Source organism: Bos mutus, chromosome 10, assembly GCF_027580195.1.
Source record: "Bos mutus isolate GX-2022 chromosome 10, NWIPB_WYAK_1.1, whole genome shotgun sequence".
In the NCBI taxonomy this organism is placed as follows: Eukaryota; Metazoa; Chordata; class Mammalia; order Artiodactyla; family Bovidae; genus Bos; species Bos mutus.
Window position 1 is genome coordinate 18,340,826 of NC_091626.1, and position 27,343 is coordinate 18,368,168.

Consider the following 27,343-nt stretch of genomic DNA (forward strand, 5'->3'; position numbering starts at 1 on the left):
TATATAAATACTGAATCATTATGTTATATAATTGAAACTAGTATGTCATATGTCCATTATACCTCAATTTAAATTTGTTTCAAGTTTTTTTTGCAAAGATGGCCTCTTAGAAATAATTTTGGCAAAGGCAAAGCAGTTTTAAGATTTTCCTTCTATTTAAAAAAATTATATATAGTTCTATTCACAAAGGTCAGTTCGTACACATTATAATCTGAAATACAGAAATGAAATTCAATTACTTTGGCCTCTCATTTTAGAAATACAATCTTTCTAATATTTTACTCATTTAAAAAATATAATAGCCAAATTTAAATTTTCACTGCAAAAAGCCACATAAGTAAGCCTAGGAGCCCTGAAAGTACAAAGTGTATCCTCTCCCACTTCTGCTGAGGCTTCTTGGCAGAAGAATATTATTTTAAATGATTACATATGTATTAGAAAATACTCACTATGCAGCAACGGTCTATCTAAGGTTAGAGCTACAGCAGAGGAGGCACACAAAAAAGTATCCAGCTTTATCCATTTCTAACTTTTAAAGTAAAATTCAGCTAACTAAATTAAGCATAAGGAAATGAAAATTACACTTCATAAGCAGACACTTTACAAGTATTATCTAATTTTACCCTCATAATATTGAAGGTACTATTAATACTCCAAGTAAGACAGCTAACAGTCACAAAATCAGTCAAGAGAAGAGATGACAACTGATCCAACTGATGACAACAGAGACGACAAGTGAAGCTGGGTTATCCACCATACTATACCACCTCCAGCCTAATTTTTCTGTCTCCTGATTTATGCTTCCATATTATGTTTCATTGGTAGTAAAAACTATGACGTTAGAAGAAAACAGAGAACGGTATCAATATTAAGTTCTATATAATTACATAATAATTTCACTTTTTGCTTAAGAATCTTACCAATGTCAGTATGCCTAAGAAATAACAGGTGCTTTACACTCATTATTCCTATCAGTATTTATTAATAATATATATACACACACACATAAAGTTCACCAGCACTCATTAAATCTGAAACACAATGTTAGGGCATGATTTAAAAAAAAAAAAAAACAAACAGAAGCATGGCAGAATACTGATGTCTATTGCTTACCAGTTTTTCTCTGAATGTGTCTTTTCCCAGCTTCCCTGAAAGCAACCATGGCTCTAAAAAACGCTCGGAGAACTGACCATCGGAAAATAGCTACAGGATCAATTCCAATCATCCCAGAGATAAATGCATTCTTGCTACTTCTCAGAAGAGCTACAATGTCAGGGCGCATATGATCTGTGTTTTTTTCCCGGAAATCCTACATGAAAAAAATACCAGTGTTATTTTTGAAAAAACGTATTAAGCCAAGAAGAAAATGGGTGACATATTTGAACAGTGGCTGAATAAGGGTATAGAAGTGATTTCTGTGTTAGCCAGATAGATGGACCAGATAGATATCCTCTATAAAGTCCCATCTAGGCCTAAAACTATTTAATTCTATAATTCATTTAAATTAGAATGAACATTCCCCCAACTTATTGCAGCTTGTTAAACATTGGTCTGGGAGAGATTCTCTAAGGGACTATCACATAAAACAACAAAAGAGTTGAGTAATAAAAAGAAGCCAGAAATGAGAAGACCAGGAACAACATTTCACTCAAAGGGAACACCTACTACCTATAGGTGGTGCCAAGTTGCAGAAGTTAGGAGAATGTTAGTAAGACTGAGGCCTAGAGCATTCTCGGCAAGGGTGAGAGAGGTGCAAGGGAGATAAATAGGCTATGTAAGCTATGCAAGGCTGAGTTAGGAGTTTGGACTTTATTCAAGTGTCAAGGAAAGCCACTGGAAGGATAATGACATGAACTAACTGATGTTTTATAAACATCACTGATTGCTACTGAGGGAGTTAATTGTACAAAGAATGGAGAAAGGTATTCCAAATAAGAGCTGACAGTGACTTGCACTATAAGGATGGTACTATAGGAAAGGGAAAATGGTTACTTATTTGGGACATTTTTTAGAGGTAAGGGCGAAGGACTTGCTGGTGGATTAGAGCATTGTGAGTGAACAAGAGAATTAGGTGAACACCTATATTTTGTGTTTGAGCAACAAGGTAGGTAGAGGTACTATATATACTAACATGGAGAAGACTTGAGAAAAGAGAAGATATGAGGACAGAAAATGATGATCAGGAGATAAGTTTTGTCCAAGTGAAGTTAGAGATGGTGAAAATAATGACAATAACAAGCAACATTTATTGAGAAGTTACTAAGTAAATGGCACACTTCTAAGCATTTTACACATGCTGTCTCATTGAAGTTCATTTCATCACCTTAACAAGTCCTTGAGATGGATGATATTATTATTATTTTATAGATGAGGAAATTGAGTCACAGAAAGGTTAACTATCTTGGCCCCTATCACACAGTAATGAGAAGAATAGAGGTTCAAACATAGCCACTCATAACCACTATACTGTCTGCATACAGACATCAAGTAGGCAGATGGACATACCTGCCTAGAGTCTAACAGATTTCAGAAAACACATTTGGATATCATCAGCATATACATTTTTAAAGTTGGATAAGATTACCAAAGGAATGTAAATAGCCAGTTAAAACCACTTGCCAATGGAAGTGAGAGATGACAGAACAGAAGAAAATGAGTTTAAATACCTCACAAAAAAATAAGGAGGGCAAGAAACTTACACTCCTGGAAGAAGGTCCCAGACTGACACACACAATCTAGGCATTTGACTATAGCCACACCCAGATGGAAGGACTGGTGAGTAAATCACTTCATGTCACTGCAGCTTCACAGAATAGCTCTAACTCAGAACTCCTGGAGGGTCATGCCTAGTATAATGTCATCAACCCTCATGTCCACAAGGCAGCTTGGACTCATTCTGCTACCTTTGGGACTTTCCTTTCCTAATAATTCTTGGTTCTCCTGAAAACAGGGGGAAGGGGGAAACAAGTCTGAAGTCTTGGTGCTCAGTGTGTCCCTAAGTACCCTTTGAGCAAAAGTATATATGATAAAAGTTAGCAAAACTGAGGAAGAATTTTCAAATCAAAATGCCAGCAGCAACAAATACTGAGGGCAGACAGACAAATGTCAGGCACTAAGTTAAGCACTATATATAACTAATTTAATTCTAACAATTACTCAATAAAGTAGATTCAATTATAAACCAAACTTCACTGCTAAGTAATCAGAGAGATAAAGAAGTTCATCAGAAGTCAAACATAATAAGCACTGCTACAGGAACTAAAACATCAGTCTGCCCTACTCCAAAGATTATTCTGTCCTATTAACAAGTACAATATAAAATCTAAAATTCTATATCTCTTTTCCATGTTGACAGTCATCAACATTTCCCAATGTAATGGTCCTGTCTCTCTGTCTTCATATTCCTACATTCCTAAGTACTAATCAACTAAATCACATCATAAACTAATCACATCATCATTGAAACTGTCTTCTGTTGCCTTCTATAACAACACAGCTTGTGACTTACTACTTATATCTTGTGCTATCCCTTCTTCTCAGTCCCCACTGTTGGTTCTGTATTGAAAATTCTTAAGAGTTTCATCCTGTGTACTCATATTTTCTGATCATCTTACATCAGTTTATCTCAACCATAATTGTGGCTTAAACTCTATCTAAATGATGAAACCCAAATCTGTATTTCCAGCTCAGATATTTCTTGTTAAGTGTGAAGATGCATTTATACATTTTAAAGGTATCTCAAACTTGAAAGAAAATGTGTAAGACCAGTACTGCTTATATGCTTTAAAGCAGTCACCAGTGAAACCATGTGGACCTAGAATTCCCTTTGTAGAAAATTTTAAATTACTGATTCAAATTACTTAACAAACATAGGATTTTTAAGTTTTCCTATATTTTCTGGTGTCAGTTTTGGCGATATTTTTTCATGGAATTTTCTACTTTACACTGTCAAATTTATTGGCAAAATATGTTCATATCTTAGAGTGTGTAGTAAAATCCCCTTATTTGTTTCTGCTACCAGCAATCTGTGAAGCTTTCTCCTTTCATTAGTTATTTTCTGTTATCTTTTACTAACACAGTTTTCCCTTGAACAACATGGGGGTTAGGAATGCTGCCCAAAACCACAGCTGAAAATCCCCATATAACTTTACAGTCAGATCTTCATAGCATCTACAGTGCTGCATTTGAGGATTCAGTTGATCATGGATCACACAGTACTGCAGCATCTATTTACTGAAAGATATCTAGCATAAATTGTTATTCAGTCGTTCAATAGTTTCTGACTCTTTGCATCCCATGGACTGCAGCACGCCAGGCTTCCCTGTCCCTCACTATCTCCTGGAGTTTGCTCAAACTCATATCCATTGAGTCGATGATGCCATGCAACAATCTCATCCTCTGGCACCCTCTTCTCCCCCAGCCCTCAGTCTTTCCCAGCATCAGGGTCTTTTCCAATAAGTCAGCTCTTTGTGTCAGGTGGTCAAAGTACTGGAGCTTCAATTCAGCATCAGTCCTTGCAATGAATATTCAGGGTTAATTTTCTTTGGGATTGACTGGTTTGATATCCTTGCTGTCCAAGGGACTCTCAAGAGTACTCTCCAGCACCACAGTTCAAAAGCATCAATTCTTCGGTGCTCAGCCTTCTTTATGGTCCAAATCTCACATCCATATGAGACTACTGGAAAAACCATAGCTTTGATTAGGCGAACCTTTGCTGGCTAAGTGACTGTCTAGGTTTGTCATAGTTTTTGTTCCAAGGAACAAGAGTTTTTTAATGTCATGGCTGCAGTCACCATCTGCGGTGATTTTGGAGTCCAAGGATATAGTCTATCACTGTTTCCATTTTCCCCCCAGGTATTTGCCATGAAGTGATGGGACCAGAAGCCATGATTGTAGTTTTCTGAATGTTTAGTATTAAGTCAGCTTTTTCACTCTCCTCTTTCACCTTCATCAAGAGGCTCTTAAGTTCCTCTTCTCTTCAGGCCATTAGGGGGGTATCATCTGCATATGTGAAGTTGTTGATATTTCTCCCAGCAGTCTTGATTTCAGCTTATGATTCATCCAGCCCGGCATTTCCCATGATGTACACTGCACAGAAGTTAAATAAGCAGGATGACAATATACAGCCTTGATGTACAAATTTTCCAGTTTGTTATGATCCACATAGTCAAAGGCTTTAGCGTAGTCAATGAAGCAGATGTTTTCCTGGAATTCTCTTGCTTTTTATATGATCCAACAGATGTTGGCAATTTGATCTCTGGTTCCTCTGCCTTTTCTAAATCCAGCTTGAACATCTGGAAGTTCTCAATTCAAGTACTATTGATTTAAATACCATCTTGATTAAAGTACTAGCTTGAAGGATTTTGAGCATTACCTTGCTAGCATGTGACATGAGTACAACCGTGTGGTAGTTTGAGCATTCCCTGGCATTGCCCTTCTTTGGGATTGGAATGAAAAGTGACCTTTTCCAGTCCTATGGCCACTGCAGAGTATTCCAAATTTGCTGGCATTTTAAGTGCTGCACTTTAACAGCATCATCTTTCAGGATTTGAAATAGCTCAGCTGAAATTCTATCACCTCTGCTAGCTTTGTTCGTAGTGATGCTTTCTAAGGCCCACTTGACTTCACATCCACGATGTCTAGCTCTAGGTGACTGACCACACCATTGTAGTTGTATGGGTCATTAAGACCTTTCCTGTACAGTTCGGTGTATTCTTGCCACCTCTTTTTAATATCTTCTGCTTCTGGTAGGTTTATATATTTTCTGTCCTTTATTGTGCCCATCTTTGCATGAAATGTTCCCTTGGTATCTCTGATTTTCTTGAAGAGATCTCTAGTCTTTCCCATTCTATTGTTTTCCTCTAATTTCTTTGCATTGTGCACTTAAGGCTTTTTTTAATCTCTCCTTCCTATTCTTTGGAACTCTGCATTGAGATGGCTAGATCTTTCCCTTTCTCATTTGCTTTTCGCTTCTCTTCTTTTCTCAGCTATTTGTAAGGCGTCCTCAACCATTTTGCCTTTTAGCATTTTTTTTCCCCCTTGGGGATGGTGGTCTTGATCACGGCCTCCTATACCATGTCACAAATCTTTGTCCATAGTTCTTCAGGCACTCTGTCTATCAGATCTAATCCCTTGAATCTACTTGTCACTTCCACTGTATAATTGTAAGGAATTTGATTTAGGTCATACCTGAATGATCTAGTGGTTTTCCCTACTTTCTTCAATTTAAAGTCTGAAGTTTGCAATCAGGAGTTCATGATCTGAGCCACAGTCAGCTCCTGGTATTTTTTTTTGCTGATCGTATGTAGCTTCTCTATCTTTGGCTGCAAAGAAGATAACCAATCTCATTTTCGTATTGACCATCTGGTGATGTCCATGTGTAGAGTCTTCTCTTGTGTTGTTGCAGGAGGGTGTTTGCTACGACTGGTACATTCTCTTGGCAAAACTGTTAGCTTTCCCCTGCTTCATTTTGTACTCCAAGGCCAAACTTGCCTGTTAATCCAGATATCTCTTGATTTCCTATTTTTGCATTCCAGTCCCCTATGATGAAAAGAACATCTTTTTTTGTTGTTGTTGTTCATTCTATCAGGTCTTATAGGTCTTCATTGAACCATTCAGCTTCAACTTTTTTGGCATTAGTGATTGAGACACAGACTTGTATTACTGTGATGCTGAATGGTTTGCCCTAGAACAGAGATCATTCTGTCATTTTTGAGACTGCATCCAAGTACTGCATTTTGGACTCTTCTGTTGACTATGAGGGTTACTCCATTTCTTGTACGGTTTCATGCCCATTTGAGTAGATACAATGGTGATCTGAATTAAATTCACCCGTTCAAGTCCATTTTAGTTCACTGATTCCTAAAACATGGAATCTCCTGTTTGACCACATCCAATTTACCTTCATTCATGGACCTAACATTCCAGTAGTATATGCAGTATTGTTCTTTATAGCATCAGACTTCACTTTCACCACTGGACACATCTCCAACTGTGTAAAAGTGGACCCCCACAACTGAAAACTATGCTGTTCAAGGATCATCTGTATTATTTTCAGTTATTTTTAAAGGAACTAACTTTTAGTTTTGCTCATTTCTTTTACTATATGTCTGCTTTTTATTGCATTGACTTCTAGTCTTTGCTTTATTATTTCCTTCTTCTAGTTTAATTTGCTGATTTTCCTTACTTACTGTTTTGCCAACCAGTCTTCCTTTCTAACATATACTTTTATTAAAGTTATAAATCACTGCTTTAAATGCATCTTACAAGGAGGGTCCAGGATGGGGAACACATGAGAAATAAAGGTTTTTATAAAAAAATAAATAAATAAATAAATGCATCTTACAAATTTTGATACATTATATCATTAATGTTCAGTTTAAAATATTATCACTTGTGATTTCTTTTTTAACTCAGGGATTACATAGAAGTTCACTTAATTTATAAACACCAAAGAGTATCTAATTATCTTTATGATGTGCCAATTAGGTCAGTTATTTAGCAGTGCTGCTCAATTTTTCTGTTTTTACTGATTTCATGTCTCCATATTTTGTTATTACTGAAAGATATGTATGAAAATCTACAACTTTAAGGATAAACTTGTCTAGCTCCCCTTTTAGCCTGAAGTGAAGTCATCAGGTACATATAACTTTTGATTATGTCTTCATTGAAACAAGCCCCTTTTATAAGAAGTGTGCTTCTTTGTCTCTAATGATACTTGTCTTAAAGCCTACCTTGTCCAGTAACAGTGTAATTACAGGAACTTTGTTTTTGTTAGGGTCTGCCTAGTGTTGTCTTTTTCCCATCCTTTTACTTTCAACCTATCTGATAATAAGAATGAATGAATCACAGACATAAATGCATATATTGTATGATTCTATTTATCTGAAATTTAGTAAGTTAAAAAAAAACACTAAGGATAAAAAATTACAGTCACGTTTACCTCTGGGTGGGGGAGAATGAGCCTGGAAGGGGTATGAGAGAAATCTGGACACTTGAGATTTCTGCATTTTATATACCTTGCTATATGATTTTATAGGTCAAGATTTTTTTGTTTTAGACTTTATTTTTATATATTGAGATGTAACTGACACACAACATTAAAGTATATAAAATATTAATACTGATTTGATACATTTGTAAACTGTAATATGATTACCATTTTAAAGTTAACAAATACCTCCATTATGTCATACAATCATCATTTTTTTGTGGTAAGAACATTTAAGATCTAGTCTATCTTAGAAACTTTGAAGACAGTGGTATAATCACAATGCTAACTATAAACACAATGTTTACTATAATTATAATGCTGTACATCAGAACTCCAGAAATTAACTGCAGGTTTTTATCCTTAGCCAGCCTCTCCTCAACTCCCCCACCCACTAATAAGCACCGTTCTACTCTGTTTTTCTAAATGTGTACCTAAAATCTGTTCCTTCTTGTCTTTTCCATCTCAGAAAATAGCACCTAAAATTCACCCATTAGCTATACCCAGAAGTCAGTTAACTATAATCCATCAACAAGATTTACTCATTGCAGCTCCAAAAATCTCTTATAATCATCTAGATCTCCTCCATCTCTACTGCCACCTCAGGGGTCCAGTTTACCTTAATGTTTCATTGATCTCCCAGCTCCCAATCTCTCCCTCTGCTAGTTTTTCTCCTCTGAGAAATCAATTTTTAAAAACACATAACATATTCTCTGCTTAAAATTTTTTCATGGCTCCTCATCAGAATTTCAGCAAAAACCAAACTCCTTTAACTTGGTCAAGAAGCCCCAAAGAACTAAGTTACTGTCCATTCTCTACATTGATTTCATGCCGCTATCTTCCTTGATCACTATAATCTAGTAATGCTGACCTGTTTTCAATTATTTTAACATACTAAATTCTTTTCTATCTCATGGCCTATAAGATTCACCATCCCAACCCCTCACCAAGGTCACATTTACTTCAGACCATCTCTCAAAATTTGAGTTTTGAAGGAGGTGTTCATTACCTACAAATTAAAAATCGACTAATTCACTACTTTCTCTCATAGAACCTATTCATTAATTTATACACCAAGATCATGTCAGCTAATTAATCACTAGATCATTCTAAACACAAATGTCAGACTCTGTGCTTTGTGTTTAGAATGATCTAGTGATAAATTAGCAGCACAGAGTTTGACATGTGCTTCATGTTTTAATAAGTACTTCTTGAATAAATGAATCAGTGATGAGTGAATGAGTGGTCTTAATTCTGACTCTCACCTCAAGATCCAGAAAAAACATATTGCTCCACAATATTCCACAGCATCACTACCTCGCCTAGAAATTGCCATCAGTATCAGGCTTAAATATCCAATGGTTGAAGGGTTCCTCAATTACAAACAAGGGATGGGCAAAATTATGAAGATTCCTTTCTGCAGGAGTTAAGTCTCAACATATTCATTAGGAGCTCAAGCTCACAAATATCCAAAGATACATGAGGACATGAGGCCTCATGGATGTAGAGAAGAGAAAAACTCAACCAGCCATACATAGATGAACTAGTGGGTTTCAGACATACCAATGGTATCTATTCTTGCAGATCTAAAAAGGCTATTACACTTCCGTAATAACCTATATGAGGAAGGAATCTGAAAAGAATGGATACATGTATACATATAGCTGAAGTGCTTTGTTGTACACCTGCACACCTGCTGTACAGCTGAAACACAACATTATAAATCAACTAAACCCCAACATAAAAGTCAAATTTAAAGAATTAAAAATAAACAAGATAAAAAAGCTATTACATTTAGAATGGATTGACATCAATTTTAGCTGCAGGAAAAAACCAATAAAACCATCAGCTAATGACAGAAGAATACTGCAAAGAACAGTATGAATTTTGGTATCATCCTTATAAAATTTCTCCCATTGTTACTGACCAACTACAAAGAAAACAGTATAATAGGGATGGTGATAACAGTTAAGAACACTCCTCTGTCCTAAAGGCTTATTCAATGAGAAATTTACTGACCTTTACCCCATACTTTACTTTCCCGGCATAATGCTTTATGATGAAAGCAGGCTCCATCACAGCTGGAAATTCAATGTAAGAATTCTCTTCATGTTGGTGTTTAAACTTGTCCAGCAGTGTTTGATTTGTAGCCTGTGGAAAACTAAATTAAAAATAAAAACAAAAACACTAAAGAAAGATGCAGCAGTTAATAAAGTATTTTTTTAATAATTATAATTTCATCTAACAGATTTAGCAAATTAGAGAGTTTTCACTTAAATAAATTCTCATAACAAGCTCAGAGGAAATGGTCATCAAGTTGCCAACATTTGCTGGATCACTGGAAAAGCAAGGGAATTTCAGAAAAATATCAACTTCTGCTTCCTTGACTACACTAAAGCCTTTGACTGTGTGGATCACAACAAACTGTGGAAAACAAGAGATGGGAATACGAGACCATCTTACCTGTCTCTTGAAACAAACAAGAGTTTTTTGTTTGTGAGGCAAGAAGCAATAATTAGAACCGGACATGGAACAAAGGACTGGTTCAAAATTGGGAAAGGAGTACAACAAGGCTGTATATTGTCACTCTGTTTATTTAACTTCTATGCACGGTACATCATGGGAAATGCCAGGCTAGATGAATAACAAGGTGGAATCAAGACTGCTGGGAGAAACCTCAAATATGCAGATGACGCTGTCCTAATGGCAGAAAAAGAAGAACTAAAGAGCCTCTTGATGAAAGTGAAAGAGGAGAGTGAAAAAGCCCCTCTTAAAACTCAATACTGAAAAAACTAAGATCAGGGCATCCAGTCCCATCATTTTATGGCAAACAGAAGGTGAAAAAGTGGAAACGGTGACAGATTTTCTCTTCTTGGGCTCAAAAATCACTGCAGATGGTGACTGCAGCCATGAAATTAGAAGATGCTTGCTTCTTGGAAGAAAAGCTATGACAAGCCTAGACAATGTATTAAAAAGCAGAGATATTACTTTGCTGACAAAGGTTTGTCTAGTCAAAGATATCATTTTTCCAGTAGTATGCATGGATGTGAGAGTTGGACATAAAGGCTGAGCACCGAAGAACTGATGCTTTTGAACTCTGGTACTGTGTCCCTTGGACAGCAACAAGATCAAACTAATCAGTCCTAAGGAAATCAACCCTGAATACTCATTGGAAGGACTGATGCTGAAGCTGAAGCTCCAATACTCTGGCCACCTGATGTAAAGAGCTGACTCATTGGAAAAGACCCTGATGCTGGGAAAGACTGAAGAGGATGAGATGGCTGGATGGCATCACTGATTCAATGAACATGAACTTGGGCAAACTCCAGGAGATAGTGAGGGACAGGGAGGCCTGGTGTGCTACATTCTATGGTGTTGCAAAGAATCAGACATGACTTAATGATTGAACAACAACAAAACAATCTGAAAGATGAGTGAAAAAAGATTTAGTATTCCTATTTTGTATATGAGAGCTCAAAAGTTGTGATTTGCCTAACACATACTATGCAAGTATCAGAAATAAGAAAATTAACTCAGGTTTTTAGATGTTTATCTTGGGTCACAGCGTGCTGCACCGTAAGACTCAAAGGATAATAAAAACCAAATCACATGTTGCTTGGGTTCAAGAACTTGCAAAAAGGGAATGATCTCTCAGGTTGGACAGGTCCTTTAAATCCAGGTTAATTTTTTTCATTATAAATTAAGTAGTAATTTTCTTACCTACATCAGTTACTGAATGTTTTTATATTATACCTATTATTCTTTCAAATACACATCAATAGATTTATACTCACTGATGAACATTTCATATCTGGGAATCATTCAAATAATATTTATTAAGAAGTAACCACATAATAGTAGTAGCTATTTAGTGGATAAGTTGTATCCAACTCTTTGCGACCCCTATGGACTAGAGCCCACCAGGTTCCTCTGTCCATGGAATTTCCCAGACAAGAATACTGGAGTGGGTTGCAATTTCCTTCTCCAGGGATATTCCTGACCCAGGAATCAAACTCCTGCATTGGCCAGGTGGATTCTTTACCACTGAGCCACAAGGGAATACAGTATAATACTAGCAATAATAGTAGTACAGACATATAAAACTTTAGAACAGAAAAAAAAAAAAATCATTAGTGGTTGGGAATAATGTAAAGATTCAGAGGATACAAGAGGCAATTACAAGCTATATTTCAAAAGTTTGGTAGGAGTTTCAAACAGAGAAAATAATCACTGACCAAAAAAAAAAAGGAGAGGTCAAGTATATTTCAGAGAATAGTTTCATTTAATAGTACTTGAATAATAAAAAATAATGTGATGTGAGATATAAAGATGTTGAATACAATATCTAATGCACTAAAATGATTCCAATACTACAAGAAAAATGGTTAATTACATAGTACCTATTGGAACCAGGAAGGAGAAAGCTCTTTGATGTCAGATAGTCATTGCCTACATTACAAATTCTGTCTGTGACCTCGGGCAAGCTAGGTACAACCTTCTTTAGGAACTGGCTTGTTAATCCATAAATGAGTAGAATGAATGATAGTGCTAGAAGAATTAAATAACACTAGCAAAAATACCTAACATTAGTTGACATCCTATAGGGATGATACAAATTAACCTACTTTTTCATGTTAGCAACACTGCCATTTTCCTAGTCAACTGAGGCCTGCTTTTGCATCAAACACTATCCCTTCCTCTAGGCTTTTCCCTCCTTCCCAGAACTCTAAAGCCATTCCAGAACAGGTTACAACTCTTGAACAATTTCAGAGAATACAGCAACAGCCTTTATAGTAGCCTTAGTGATTCTAATTTTACCATGTTTCATGTCACCAAACACAACTATCAAAATAAATTTTCCTACAATGTGCTTTTAATGGTGTGCCTCCCCTACTTTAGAAAATTGAAATCCAAGCTCCTAAGCCCAGACCAACCCAACTTCTGCAAACACATCTGTCACTACTCTACAGCAGCATGCTTCTTTTCAGGAAGGATGTTCATCTCATTATTTCTACCTAAGGTCTACTTGCCTTCTAATCCTCTGAGTCATTAAAAAGCTTGTGATTTGTTTCCTTTTTCTTGGATAAATAATGGAAAAAATTAAATGTTTCCATTTAAACTTCCTTTATTAAAACCAATGCTAATTTTCATGTTTATGGGACATTTATATTGTTTATTTACATTTTTTGCCCATTTTAATTGATACATTATTTCTTTTTTTTTTTGATTGGAAGATAATTAATGAGAACAAATATGAGGGCAGTTTCTATTCCAAATAAGGAAAGATGGGGGAAAAAAAACCTTTCCACCAGTCCTGCAGTCAATAAACAATTGTGGATACATACTACATAATTAAGCAAAAGAGCCTGGAACAGAGACCAAGTAGACATTATCATGAATTTCAAAACTCTTCATCTAATGTTTCCCCAAAGACTACCTGCAAGGGTAGCCTTAGATTAGTGTTTCTTTGCACTAATCTAAGGCTACCCCAACTAAGGAGTTTTTAAAAATACCAATGCCTGGACCCCACCTCCTGTGATTCTACTGAATTGATGCTAGGCCAGTGACAAAGTACTATTTATAAGTTCCCCAGGTAATTCTTACGAACAAGCAAGATTGATAAAATGTTGGCCTAAATGAATGCTCTGATTTTTAACTTCAGTTTGTTAAATAAAACGCAGAGTCTGGTCAAGAAGTCTGGGACAGAAGTGTGAGACTCTGTACTTGTAACAACCTTTACGATGACGCCAGTGCTGCTGTCAGCAGGTCACACTGAGTACTATGGGAAAGACTAGTAACACTCTTAACTTTGCTTACACCATTCCTCCTTTCTAAACTCCACACTGAATCCTTTAGAATCTAATGTATAAAATTTGAACAGCTAGCAGACAAGACTAAACAAGAATTCTAACTTCCAACATGTGCTCCTAAAGCACTACAAACACACTGACTGAAGCAGGAATACCAGGAAGGATATTTCATGTAATATATCCTCTACAGAACAAAATATTTTCAGAGGAAAAATACTCAAAGTGATTTCAAAAACAGCTCTTTCCAAATGACACTAATTTATTGTCAAGTCCTCTTCACTGGTACATGAAAGAGGGAAAACATTTCATGTCTTTGCATCTTCTAGGAAGTTAAAACAGAGACACAAATCTGGCTAATTTATAAGGAAAGATAACAGGATTAACTTAAAGCAAGGGAAATAATACTACGGTTTATTAAAAAATTTTATGGAGTTGATATAGAAGCACAATTGAAGTGGCAATCAAGAGGTTATTCAGTCCAATCTTCTACCTGCAAAAGTACCTTGATAGATGATGCAAAATAATTACTATAATGGAAAATTCTACTACTTTATGAAGCAGCTGCTAATCAGTTCTAATGATTAAAAAGCTCTTTCTTATATTGAGCCAACATCTGTCTTCCTGTAATTTCTGGACCTGTGGCTTAACTCCACAAGCTTCTGGGTAACAGCAAAAAGGTGACATTCTTTTCACTGGGAAATATCTACATTTCTGTGAGGTAGCAACTGACCAAGTAAAGATGGTCTTTGTATAACATAGTAAGATGTACACTCAATGAAACTTTGCTTAAAGAATAACAGACAAGGCCCCTTTGCTCTATTCATGTTTTAATTATATATCCATAGCTTATTTCCTGCTCACAACCACTGTAAGATATAGAGTAGACAGCATTATAATTAATCATCATTATTTCCTTTTTGCATGCAAGAAAACTGAGGACTAAGGATATTAAGAGATTTGCTGAGGGTAGTTAATAGAGCTGGAATACAACCCTGAACTTCTGACATCACAGTCTAAGCATTATGGTAAAGCAAATAAGGACAATACTTCAAAGCACAAGCTCATTACTCTGTTCTCCGTAGCTCATGTTTGTTTTGTTTGGTTTATTCTTGTATTTTGATTTTGCTTGTATACTAGTTTTTTATATACCAGAGAAGATGGGGCAGGGGGAAGGTGAAATTGGTAAAAGGGATCAACTGTATGGTGACAGATAAAAAATATACTTTTGGTAGTCAGCACATACTGTAGGGTATACAGAAGTAGAAATATAATGTACATATGAATCTTATATAATGTTATAAACCAATGTTACTACAATAAAAAAGGAAAACAAAAGTTCAAGTAAAAGACAAAACTAAAGCTTCTTATTCAGAAATACCTGGTGGGTTTGAATCTCAAGTCCATCATTTACTATACATATGATCTTTTTCTCAAATTGCTTAAATTTTCTTGTTCATAAGACATCTCAAAATAACTGCTTATCATTTCAATATCTACAATGGTTCTCCATACTAAATATCAAAATCACCTATGACACTTTCTAAAATAAAATACATCAGAATTAAGGCATGCAAGCAGAGTTAAGAACCACTAACTTCAAAATTTTATAAGAGATAATGTATGTTTTGGGAAATATAGAGCAATACAAGAAACATTTACAACTTTGCACATAAAATTAAAATGCTTTTTGCTGAATTTTAATTCATTTAGATTAATGGAAATAGACTAATGATGGAAGGGCAGATATAATTGTTGGCAATATCATTTCCAATATATTTTGCAGCTCTGCCATATTACTTTATAATTCTATGCAGCAATTCTGTGAGTTTATGGAATATTAAATGGCAATAACATACAACTTACCATACATATCAGGATATTCTTAAAGTAGGTGCCTTTAATAACTAAAATGAACAATCAGTATAAACTTTATAGATTGTCCTACACAAACCTGGTATACAGTCATCCTACCTATGAAAGTTACTACTTAATATTTTATATCTTAGTTTAATGGGTATAGTATTAAACAAGGAATCAAGTGACCTAATTCAATTTCTAAATATTTTACTAAAGAGTCATGGAAAACCAACACACTCTCCACCACTTTGGTTTCTCCAGTTCTAGATTTGCCATCTCTTAGAATAATTAAACTATAATAATACTTTCCAGAGCACTGAGAACATGGTGGAGGATGCTCCATGAAGCTTTATTTCTGCAACATATATATTTAAGTTTGGTCAGGCTTCCCTGGTGGCTCAGAGGGTAAAACATCTGCCTGTAATACGGAAGACGCAAGTTCAATCCCTGGGTCGGGAAGATCCCCTGGAGAAGGAAATAGCAACCCACTCCAGTATTCTTGCCTGGAGAATCCCATGGACAGAGGAGACTGAGGGGCTACAGTTCATGGGGTCACAAAGAGTCTGACACAACTGAGCGACTACACTTAGCTTACCTAACTTATACTGAACAGTGTTACCAAGGGATGGCAAATATCTAACATATGTGGTCACTAAAAACTTGCACAGCCATGGCAGATATCACAAATCTATTATTATATTCTTTACCACTAAGCAAGAAAACTGCAAACACATCTCATATGTAAAACTTAATTCAATAAGAAACACAAAACAAAAAAATATATACCAACAATTGAACATCAAAGTGACTTTGCAGAAGAAATTTGGAAAAAGTCAAGGAAAAAATGAGTTCAGTAGTGAAGTCCATCCAATTTTCTTATAAACACACAAAAAAATGCATACCAGGGAAACTTTTGCTCTTAATAACATTAAGAAGAAAGTTTAGGGCTTAAGAAGACATGAAAAACTCACATGGCCAATAACAAAACTGAAACGAATCATACTCACTTGCTTTCTTCATCCAAAAGATGGAGCAGACCTGTTGGTTTCTTGCTAATAAGATTTATGCAACAGGTATTATCAATGTAGTCTATATTGTGCCAGCTGATACCTTCAGTTCTATATTCCTCCTAGGAAATACAAATTAACAATTTATTCATCTTGCAGAAAATAAAAGGTATGTGAGAATAAGGACTAAAAAGTTTTTACCAGGATTAAAAGAATAGACTAAACTTTGAAAAATCATTAATCTACACAATGAAAGAAATGTATATTTCAGTTTCATAAAATTGTGATATAGTATATGTCTATTTTCTTTTAATAGTACATGCAACCAAATTTTCTGATTAGAATCCTATTTGTGATTCCATTCAGATGGAAAACTAAGTGTGATTTGTTTTAGCTACACTATCTGATGACTACACTATGGAAAAATGTAAAACGAAAAAGACTAATTTCTCCCACACAACTTGAAGCCATCAAAAAGAACTATTGGATCATCAACAGTGAATATAATGAAACAATGTCTGAGAAAAATGGAAAACTATCACCTCCAGTGATCACTGATAAAAATCATATAGAATTCGTACACAGTGAACTTTGACAAAATAAACAGAATAACTTTCAAAAGGCAGGGGCAGAGGAGTTTCCCCAATTCCAAGACTAAACTCAAAGCTCACACACTGAGTAACCATTCAAAACTCTCTTATGAAGCCCCTACTGTTCCTTCTTTAACATCTACACTGGGAAATAAATATTCTTTTATTCATCTCTGTGATGCTTTTACTTTTACTTTTTAAAGTGTCAGAAAGATGATTCTGAAAATAAAGAAGGTTCTACACTGAATGATATTTAGGCATCAAATTAATATCCTGTTCATCTGATGGTTTTAGTATTCACTGATTATATTTGCATACCTCTCAGCAAATACAGTGATTTTGTGAAACAGTGATGTTAATAATTGAATCATTCTTTCTGTATTATCATTATCCTGTAAGGAAAAGTGGACCCTCGTATAAACTAGTTACTCTAATTGTAAAAAGTAAGTGCTAACTTAGTCCTTCCCCCTCAACAGTTTCACAAGCAAGTAATGCTATATAAGGTCACCCCCAAGCAGTGGTAAAGCTTTTTCCCTCTTCCTTTTCACAGCATGGATAAACAGCATACTAGATAGTGTAAGCACATGGATTTTTATATTCTTTACTAGTATTTCAAAATCCCTTCCCATTCCAGTTTCCCAACGGTGATTCAGATCCTCCTGCTCAAAGTTAACTATTATCCTAACTTCTATACCTCTGACAAAATCCACCTCTTTATAAAAATTATATATATATAGAACCATGCAATACATATTCTTTTGATCTGGCGTTTCTTCTGTTACTCAACATTATGTTTCAGAGAAACATCTATGTTGTCGAACGCATCTAAAGTACATGCATTTTAATTGCTGTAAGACGGGTAGTGGAGTACATTTACTCATTTATGCATTGTCTAGGCTGCTTTCTCAAAGTAATAGCAGAACTGAGAGCACATGGCCTCCAAAACCCAGAAGACTGATTTACTTATACTTTTTTATAGAAAAGGCATGCCAAAATCTGCTACAAAACATTAACTCTCAAATTTTAATATACAACAGAATCACATGAAGAGCTTGCTAAAAAAAGAAGCCACAAACTCAGAATGTGTGAATAAGAAAGTTTGGGGTAGTGCACTTGGAAGGAGTGCCTAGGTGATACTGATTGTACCAGTAGGAATAGAAGAAGAATAACTAACTCCTCAAGAACCAATGATATATTTATATACAATACATTCATCTACTGGACTATTGATGGACATTACACTCATTTCCAATTTTGGCTATTAAAAATAAGGGCATTATGTACATTTCTGTACAAAACTTTTTGTAAGCATTTATATAGATTTGGAGAGTGAAACCGCCGGCTTATAAAGTACAAACATATAAACTCAGAAGATACTGCCAAACAATTTTCTAAAGTGGCTGTACCAATCTATGCACCCACCACCAGTGTATGAGACTTCCCAGTGCACAGTATTTCTCTAATACCTGCATTGTCAGTTTTTTTCATTTTAGTCACTCTGGTGAATGCCTAGAAATATTTAAGTATGGGTTTAATTTTATTTTCCCTAAAGACTAACATGGAGAAGGTGATGGCACCCCACTCCAGTACTCTTGCCTGGAAAATCCCATGGACGGAGGAGCCTGGAAGGCTGAAGTCCATGGGGTCGCAGAGGGTCGGACACGACTGAGCGACTTCACTTTCACTTTTCACTTTTATGCATTGGAGAAGGAAATGGCAACCCACTCCCATGTTCTTGCCTAGAGAATCCCAGGGATGGGGGAGCCTGGTGGGCTGCCGTCTATGGGGTCGCACAGAGTCGGACACGACTGAAGTGACTTAGCAGCAGCAAAGACTAATAAATGAAATATCTTTTCCTATGTTTACTTTCCATTTGGATGTCCTCACATGCCTACATTCATGATAAAAATTCTTAGAAAACATCCTTGCCTTGTTCTCAATCTTAGGGGGAAATCATTTAGTCTGTTTCCATTAAGTATGATATTAACTGTTGGTTTTTTGTAAATGGCCTTTATCAGGAAGTTCCCTTCTATACCGAGTTTGCTAAAGGTTTTGTTTTGAATAAGACTGAGTATGTAATTTTATCAAACGCATTTTTATATTTTTATTGAGAACACCATGAATTTTTTTCTTCTTCTGCTTTGTTAACAGATGAATTAAACTGATTGGTGGTCAGATGTAATACACACCAGAAAAAACTCCACTTGGTTCTGATATATTATTCTTTTGCATATCTCGCTGGACTTAGTTTGCTAATATTTGTTTAAATATTAGCAAACTGAAAATTTTCTAAACAAATATTAGAAAATTGAAAATTCCCACTTCTAATAATGTTCTTCACAGATTTAGGTTATCTTGGCTCCCCAAAATATGTTTAGAATTGTCCCCTTTTATCTATTCCACATAAAAATTTATGTTAAACTGAAAATACTTTCACCATTTATGTCAAACTGAAAATACTTCTCTCACCATTGGCAGAATTCATCAATGGTGCCATTTTGGCTTACAATGTCCTTTACGGAAAGAATTTAATTACATATTCAATTTCTTTAACAGTTACGTAATTTTTTTGGGGGGTTGAGCTGGGTCTTCATTGCTGCACACAGGCTTTCTCTAGTTGCAGCAAGTGGGAGCTACTCTCTAGTTGCTGCGTGTAGGCTTCTCATTGAGGTGGCTTCTCTTACTGCAGACCGTGGGCTCCAAGTGCCCAGGTTCACTAGTTGTGGCACACGGGCTTAGTTGCTCCATGACATGCAGGATCTTCCTGGACCAGGGATGGAACCTATGTCCCCTGCATTGGCAGGTGGCTTCTCAACCAAAGGATGGCAAGGGAAGTTCCAATAGTTAAAAGATTTGAACTTTTGTTTTATCTGTGTCAACACAGTTTTGAAAAGTTTTTTCTCATATTATTTGATAAGTCTACTTATGGACATAAAGTTGTTTAGTGTATTCTGTAACTTTTTAATATGTATAGGATATACAATGATATAGTCTTTATCATTGGAATTCTGGCTATTTATATCCCTGTCTTTATATGTCTCTGTCTCTTTCCCAGTAATTTCTTGAGGCTTTTATAAATGTTATTGGTCATTTCAAAGTATTACTTACGTTTCACAGCTTATGATTTTTGTTGATCCCTTCCCATAATATATTTGTTTTCATTTTTATTTATTCTATTATTTCCTTTTGCTTAGGTTTCTGAGCATTTTCAAATGTGTTAAATCATTGCTCTTCAATCCTAAAATGTTCTGACAGCTATAAAATTTTCCTCTAGTTAAATCATTAGTCAAATTTCTTCAGTGACTAAAGTACATCTTTAGACACAAGTTTTAATATTTAACATATTAGGTTCAATATGTTCTCTAATTTTTTCAATTTCTAAGCTATTTAGAAATTTCTTAACTTTTAATCATAAAGTATTTTCTAGTTATCTTTTTGTTGTTGGTTTCTGATATAACTTTACTATGGTTTTGAGATCTGTGTGATTTCAATACTGTGAAATTTCCAAGGCACTTTCAGGAGTCTTCTCTATCATCGCAGTTCAAAAGCGTCAATTCTTTGGTGTTTTGCATTCTTTATGGTCCAGCTCTCAAAACCGTACGTGACCACTGGGAAGATCACAGTGTTGACTATACAGACCTTTGTCAGCAGAGTAATGTCTCTGCTTTTCAACACACTGCTTAGGTTTGTCATCGCTTTCCTGCCAAGAAGCAACATCTTCTGATTTCATGGATGCAGTCACCATTCACAGTGATTTTAGAGCCCAAGAAGAGGAAATCTGTCACTACTTCCACCTTTTCCCTTCTATCTGTCCTACAGTATTGGGGACAGATGCCATGATTTTAGTTTTTTATTAATATTTAGTCTTAAGTTGGCTTTTTCACTCTCCTCTTTCACCCTCATCAAGAGGCTCTTTGGTTCCTCTTCACTTTCTGCAGTTAGAGTGGTATCATCTGCATAAAATCTGAGGTTGTTGATGTTTCTCCTGCCAGTCTTGATTCCAGCTTGTAACTCATCCAGCATTTGCATTCTTAGGGCTTCTCAACATGTGTATATTGGAGTTTTTTGTTTTAATTTTGGAAAATTATCAGCCATTGTTTCTTCAAATATAGCTTCAATCCTATTCTCTCACTTTCACATATGTTTTTCCAGAATTCCTGTTACACGTTAGATCTTTTCACTATGTCCCATATGCCTCTTACAATATTTGTATTTTCCGCCTTTATTCATCAAGCTGGTATTTCTTCTGATCTATCTTCCAAAGCACTAATTTTCTCTTAAGTTATATCTAATTGTGAAAAATTAATATTATGTTCTTCATTTCACCTACTTTTTAGTCCTAGATTTTCCTAAATTTAGGATTTTTTTTTAAGTTTGCTGTTCTTTAATAGAATTATCACTTTAAAAAATTTCTTGAAGCCATTGTTAAAGTTCATGTTTGATAAGATCATTATCTGAATCCCCTATGGTAGTCTACTGTCTCACTTCTCTTGGTTTTTTCTCTTGTTGGTTTCCTTCCTTGTATGTCTTAAACATCTCAGTTAAAAACCTGAATGCTCGCACATGAAAAAGTGCAGAGATAACTTTAGTAATGAGATGATCTCTTTCTCCATCAGAGACTGAATTTGCTCTTAGCAGGTGGCTAAGAACACTGGAAATTCTACACTGTTTTAACCCAATCAGGAACTGAAATTATTTTAAACTGAGCTTTAGCCCCTATAATGCCTGCCTGCTCTATTTCTGCTTTGGTGGTTGGTTTAGTCACTGAGTCATGTCTGACTCTTGTGACCCCACAGACTGTAGCCTGACAGGCTCCTCTGTCCATGGGATTTCCCAGACAAGAATACTGGAGTGGGCTGCCATTTCCTTCTCCAGGGGATCTTCCTGACCCAGGGATTGAGCCTGGGTCTCCTGTATGGCAGGTGGATTCTTTACTGACTAAGCCACTGGAAAAGCCCTATTTCTGCATTACCTTTATTATAAGATATAACCCTTTAAGGTCTTCAAGCCTCTGGGACTTGCCGAGGAGCTCCTCTTTTGTTCTTTAATCTGGACAAAATCCTTTTTGGAAGCCTTCTACCAGAAGAGAAATGTCTCTAGCAACAAAGCATTTCCTGAATGCTGAGTTCATCTCCCTAGATATTTCATGCTTGCGTATCTGAGCCCTGTAAAGCTTCACTTATTTGAAGGTACTCCAATGCTTTCAATTATGTTTTGTTCAGTTGTTTTACTTTTTAGATGTTCTGTAAGGCAAGTTTGGTCAAAATTTCCTAGTCTGATATCCCCAGAAGAGGAACAGACAAAAGAACAACTCACTAGATTATGAACTCAATAATAAGATTCTTCAATTCTAAACTGTTTATCTTCAATGCCTAACAGTGCCTGAAATATAACTGACTCCCTTCAATACATCTTGCACAGTGCCAATTCAAATGTTTGCTGCTACTGCTGCTGCTAAGTCGCTTCAGTCGTGTCCGACTCTGTGCGACCCCATGGTTGGCAGCCCACCAGGCTTCCCCGTCCCTGGGATTCTCCAGGCAAGAACACTGGAGTGGGTTGCCATTTCCTTCTCCAATGCATGAAAGTGAAAAGTGAAAATGAAGTTGTTCAGTCATGTCCGACTCTAGCAACCCCACGGACTGCAGCCCACCAGGCTCCTCCGTCCATGGGATTTTCCAGGCAAGAGTACTGGAGTGGGGTGCCATTGCCTTCTCTGAAATGTTTGCTACACATACTTCAAATAGCTCCCCATTCTCTAACAGAAAAATTCTAATCTTCTCTGAACAACTATCTGATTGAGACTATCTCATCAAACTTATCTCCTTTCCTGCCCACATCCTTATATCCTGTATTTTTGCTACACTGAATCATTTCCAGTTCATCAAAAGTGCTCTGCTATTTTATGCCTCACAGTTTTAAAGATATTGTTATCTTTGTTTAAAATATCTTTTCCCCATTGACAGTCTGGTGAGCTCAACTTTCTATTCAAAACTCTATTTCAGAATCACTCTATTCCTAGGAAATCTCTGCAGACTTTCAACAAATTCTAATAAATTTCATCCTTTCTATCACTACTTTACCTTATATTTGATTTTAGTACCTATCATCCTGCATGGCATTTATTACATATTTCTCCCATCTTAAATGCAAATGTATTAATTTGGGGCAATAATTAGAAGTGAACTTCAGTAATTAAAATTATCAAAATGTTTCCTCCCAAAGCATCTTTGGTATATTTTTATTTCTATCACTTAATGGTAAGCACTACATGTTAGGTGATATTATAAAAAATAATACTATCTTTTAACAGTGGTGCTTAAACAGTTGTGCTTAAAGCCAAGATAGAGCAAGCCCCAATGACAGGAAACTGTTGTGATTTTCTGTTCATTTCTTTTCTTCATTATTTCCTTTCAGTTGAGTGTGAACCCAGCTTCTATTTATGTCTTCAAACTTAACTTCTGGGCCATAAACTCAACTTGTTACTAAATTTAAATCTGGCTTAGAAAAAGAATCCACACTTTCAACCCTGCAGTTACCCTAAGAATTCTCATGTAAACTGATGGCTTACTCTTTCTATCCTAATTCAATCAATTTGACCATCTCATAAAAGATATGTAGTTACTCAATTTGGTCTCTCTATACTGTCCTATCTCTTTGTATCCACATTCTAAGCTGATTTAAGATTCTATTAATAAGCTCCTCTATCCCATCCTTGAACTAAGAGATCAAAGGAATCAAACAAGCATACTTAATATGACACACTGTGACCAAGGCCACAAAAGCAATTAAAAATCAAAAACATCAACAAAAATCAAAACAAACCCATAGATCTTTTCATTCAAAGGTTCCATCAAATAAGCACATATTACTGATTCTACTTAAGGCCTTTTAATTAAAACAGAAAACCCTGTGTGATAAGGCCCAAAAAACTATGCTCTCATCTGTCATTTGCTTACACTAATATGAAGACAATAATATCTTTATTGAAATCAACATTTAAAATACTTATCATGACTATGACTCAAAAAATTTATGTGGTGTATATGAAGGTACAGGTTGGGGTTCAGGGAATGGGGAAGGGGTAAGTGAACACACATTCACATCCTCACACATGTGTGTGCTCAGTCACTCAGTTGTGTCCGACTCTTTGTGAACTCATGGACTGTAACCCGTCAGGCTCCTCTGTCCTTGGGATTTTCAAGGCAGGAATACTAGAGTGGATTGCCATTTCCTCCTCCCGGGGATCTTCCCAACCCAGGTATTGAACCCACATCTCCTGCATTGGCAGGCGGATGCTTTACCACCAAGCCACCTGGGAAGCCCATTTAGGTACTCACTTGCTCCAATTTAAAGATATGCTGATTAAAGTAGTGTTGTAAACGTTCATTAGCAAAATTAATACAGAACTGTTCAAAGCTATTATTTTCATAATCTTCAAACCCAAAAATATCAAGAACACCAATGGACAAAGTCTGTGAAAAACAAGAAAGAAATTATGGTTAAAAAATGATGCTTAAATTTATTTCATGAACTTATATTTCACTATATAAGTAACAAAATGTTCAAAGTTCTTCAATAGCAGTAGATGAAAACTTGAGGGGACCCAGTGGTCAACCAAAATATACTACAAATAAAAAAATTTTAGTTCTCTTTATCTTCATCATTTTATCTTAGTTATAAAAATATATCCAAAGTTTTAACACATGTAATTCATAGATTACTTCACAGAAATGTACAAAGCAGAGTTAAAGACTTGTTACCTCAATACCACAAATCTCTAAAACCCCAGAGACAAGGGAAGGGAAAAAAAAAAAGGCTATTGGAAAGTCAGAAGGTTAGTAAAGTAAAGCTAGGTTAATCCTGGGTATGCCCGGTTCTACCAAAGGATCATGCAAATTTTCCTAGTTTGACTTCTCTATCCCAATAAAATTCTGCTTTAAGATAAGCTAACAAGCATATTTCTTGTCTTACACAGGCTAGAAATGAAACTGGATATCAAACATTGAAAATTTTTTTATCAAAAGAAGTCATACAAGATTTATGACAGTAACTTAAAAAAAAATTTATGACATTAAACAGTTCTAAAAAGATTACAGCAAACCACTTCATCATCCTCAATTTCTGCTCCCTAAAGTCAAAAACACTCAAATCTTTTCAGTTGCTTGGTACACAATAGTATAATATAGTAAAAAGTGTTTATTCTTCTATTTCTTGATATTTCACTTCCAGAAACAATCTTCTAACTTCTTGCTAAGGATGATGAATATTCAGTTCTAACACCCCAAACCATTATTCTTCCCACACCCCATCTCATGCTTAAAATAGAGTTGTATGACAGTTGTGATTAAATGAAACAATTTTTCTCCACTGGTGCTGAAAGATACTGGGCAGACTGATATAATGAGCGATAAATAGCAAGAGACTGTTAAAAGTCTCCATTAAGAGTATTTTGTTTGATTACTTCTGCTGACTAATTCTATGCTATGCTATGCTAAGACACTTCAGTCGTGTCCGACTCTGTGTGACCCCATAGATGGCAGCCCACCAGGCTTCCCCGTCCCTGGGATTCTCCAGGCAAGAACACTGGAATGGGTTGCCATTTCCTTCTCCAATGCATGAAAGTGAAAAGAGAAAGTGAAGTCGCTCAGTCGTGTCTGACTCTTAGCGACCCCAAGGACTGCAGCCTACCAGGCTCCTCCGTCCATGGTATTTTCCAGGCAAGAGTACTGGAGTGGGGTGCCATTGCCTTCTCCGATTGACTAATTCTAAGCCCTTACAAAAAGCAGTGAAAATAATGATCTTCAAAAGAAATCAATTTGGTAAATTAGATTAAAATTGAAATCAATTTCCTACTAGTGGACTTAAGGCATGACATGATCATATAAGAGCAATTGTATTAATAAATTTAAGACGGTAGGATTAAGTAGACATTAAGTAGACAAAGATGACATTGCTATTTGGCCTGAAAAGGTAGACTATTTCATAAAAGTTGTTGGAAAATAAAAATGGATTTGAAAAGATTAAAGGTAAATATCTAAAATCTACCATGTTTATAAATTCCAACAGGGGAAAAAACATAAACATAATTGTGAACACAAACATGAACATCGAAAATTAAATTCTGAAAGGATGAGAATAAACATTCATATTTTATAAACTTGGCCTAGACGAGCCCTTCCTATATAAGAAAAATCAACAAATAAAACCTAGGGCAATAAAGTAAAATAATGACAGATTTAACTGGGGACAAACCTTTAAAATATATAGGCTTAAAAACATAATACAAACAAATCTTAAAAGTTAAGAGAAAATATTTGCACTATATATCAGAAACTTTGTCTCTGCAATATCCAAAATGACTTGTAATAAAATGACAAATAAGATAAAAAGAGCAAAAATATATAAAGAAATAATAAAGAAAAGAAATAGAGAAAACATGAGAAGATACTTGACTTTCATCTAACACTGAAACGATTCGTAATCCCCCTTATCAGATTAGCAAAATGAAAATACTGATAATATTCAACTGAGTTAAGTTACAGGGAAACAGGCACTTTCATTCATCACTAACGAGGTGTTGTCTTTTTTGAAAAGCCACTTAGCAGTAGCAACCAAACTTTTTAAATATATATGTATCCTTAAGTCCAACAATTTGAGGATTTTATCCTAGAGAAATTGGCACAAAGAATATCTGTTACATAATCATTTATAACAATAAAAAATGTATTTGAATGGGGTAATTTATGCTACATTTGCATATTATATAGTTACAATATTAAAAATAATGAGGTCCAGATATATATCAAGACATAGCTAGGTTAAAAAAACACAAATTAGAAACAATGCAGGCAGCATGATCCTATTTTTACATTTAAAAGCAATTCTGTACAGGTACATCTACAGGAACGTAAGGACATAGAGTAAAAGCTCTGACACACAGAAAGAACGGTTTCCCTGAATAGGGTCACAGAAACAGTAGTAAGGAGAAAAATAGCAGGAAATACTATAAGGTGATACTTATTGCTATATATAATTCTGTGTTTTTAAATGTCATGTATTAACCATTTTATTAAAACAGCTTTTCAGGAA

General features: G+C 35.5%; 1 protein-coding gene across 11 annotated transcripts in view; it reads right to left on the reverse strand.

Moving 5' to 3' along the window:
• MYO9A (myosin IXA) overlaps positions 1 to 27,343 on the reverse strand; it is a 257,282-nt gene that overhangs the window by 126,100 nt on the left and 103,839 nt on the right. For all 11 annotated transcript variants that reach the window (XM_070377371.1, XM_070377369.1, XM_070377374.1 and 8 more), the window contains 4 exons: positions 24,592 to 24,726; positions 16,665 to 16,786; positions 10,010 to 10,151; positions 1,114 to 1,309 (listed from right to left, as the gene is read on the reverse strand). In XM_070377371.1, coding sequence (XP_070233472.1) covers positions 1,114 to 1,309; positions 10,010 to 10,151; positions 16,665 to 16,786; positions 24,592 to 24,726 — 595 coding nt within the window. The remainder of the gene's footprint in view (positions 1 to 1,113; positions 1,310 to 10,009; positions 10,152 to 16,664; positions 16,787 to 24,591; positions 24,727 to 27,343) is intronic.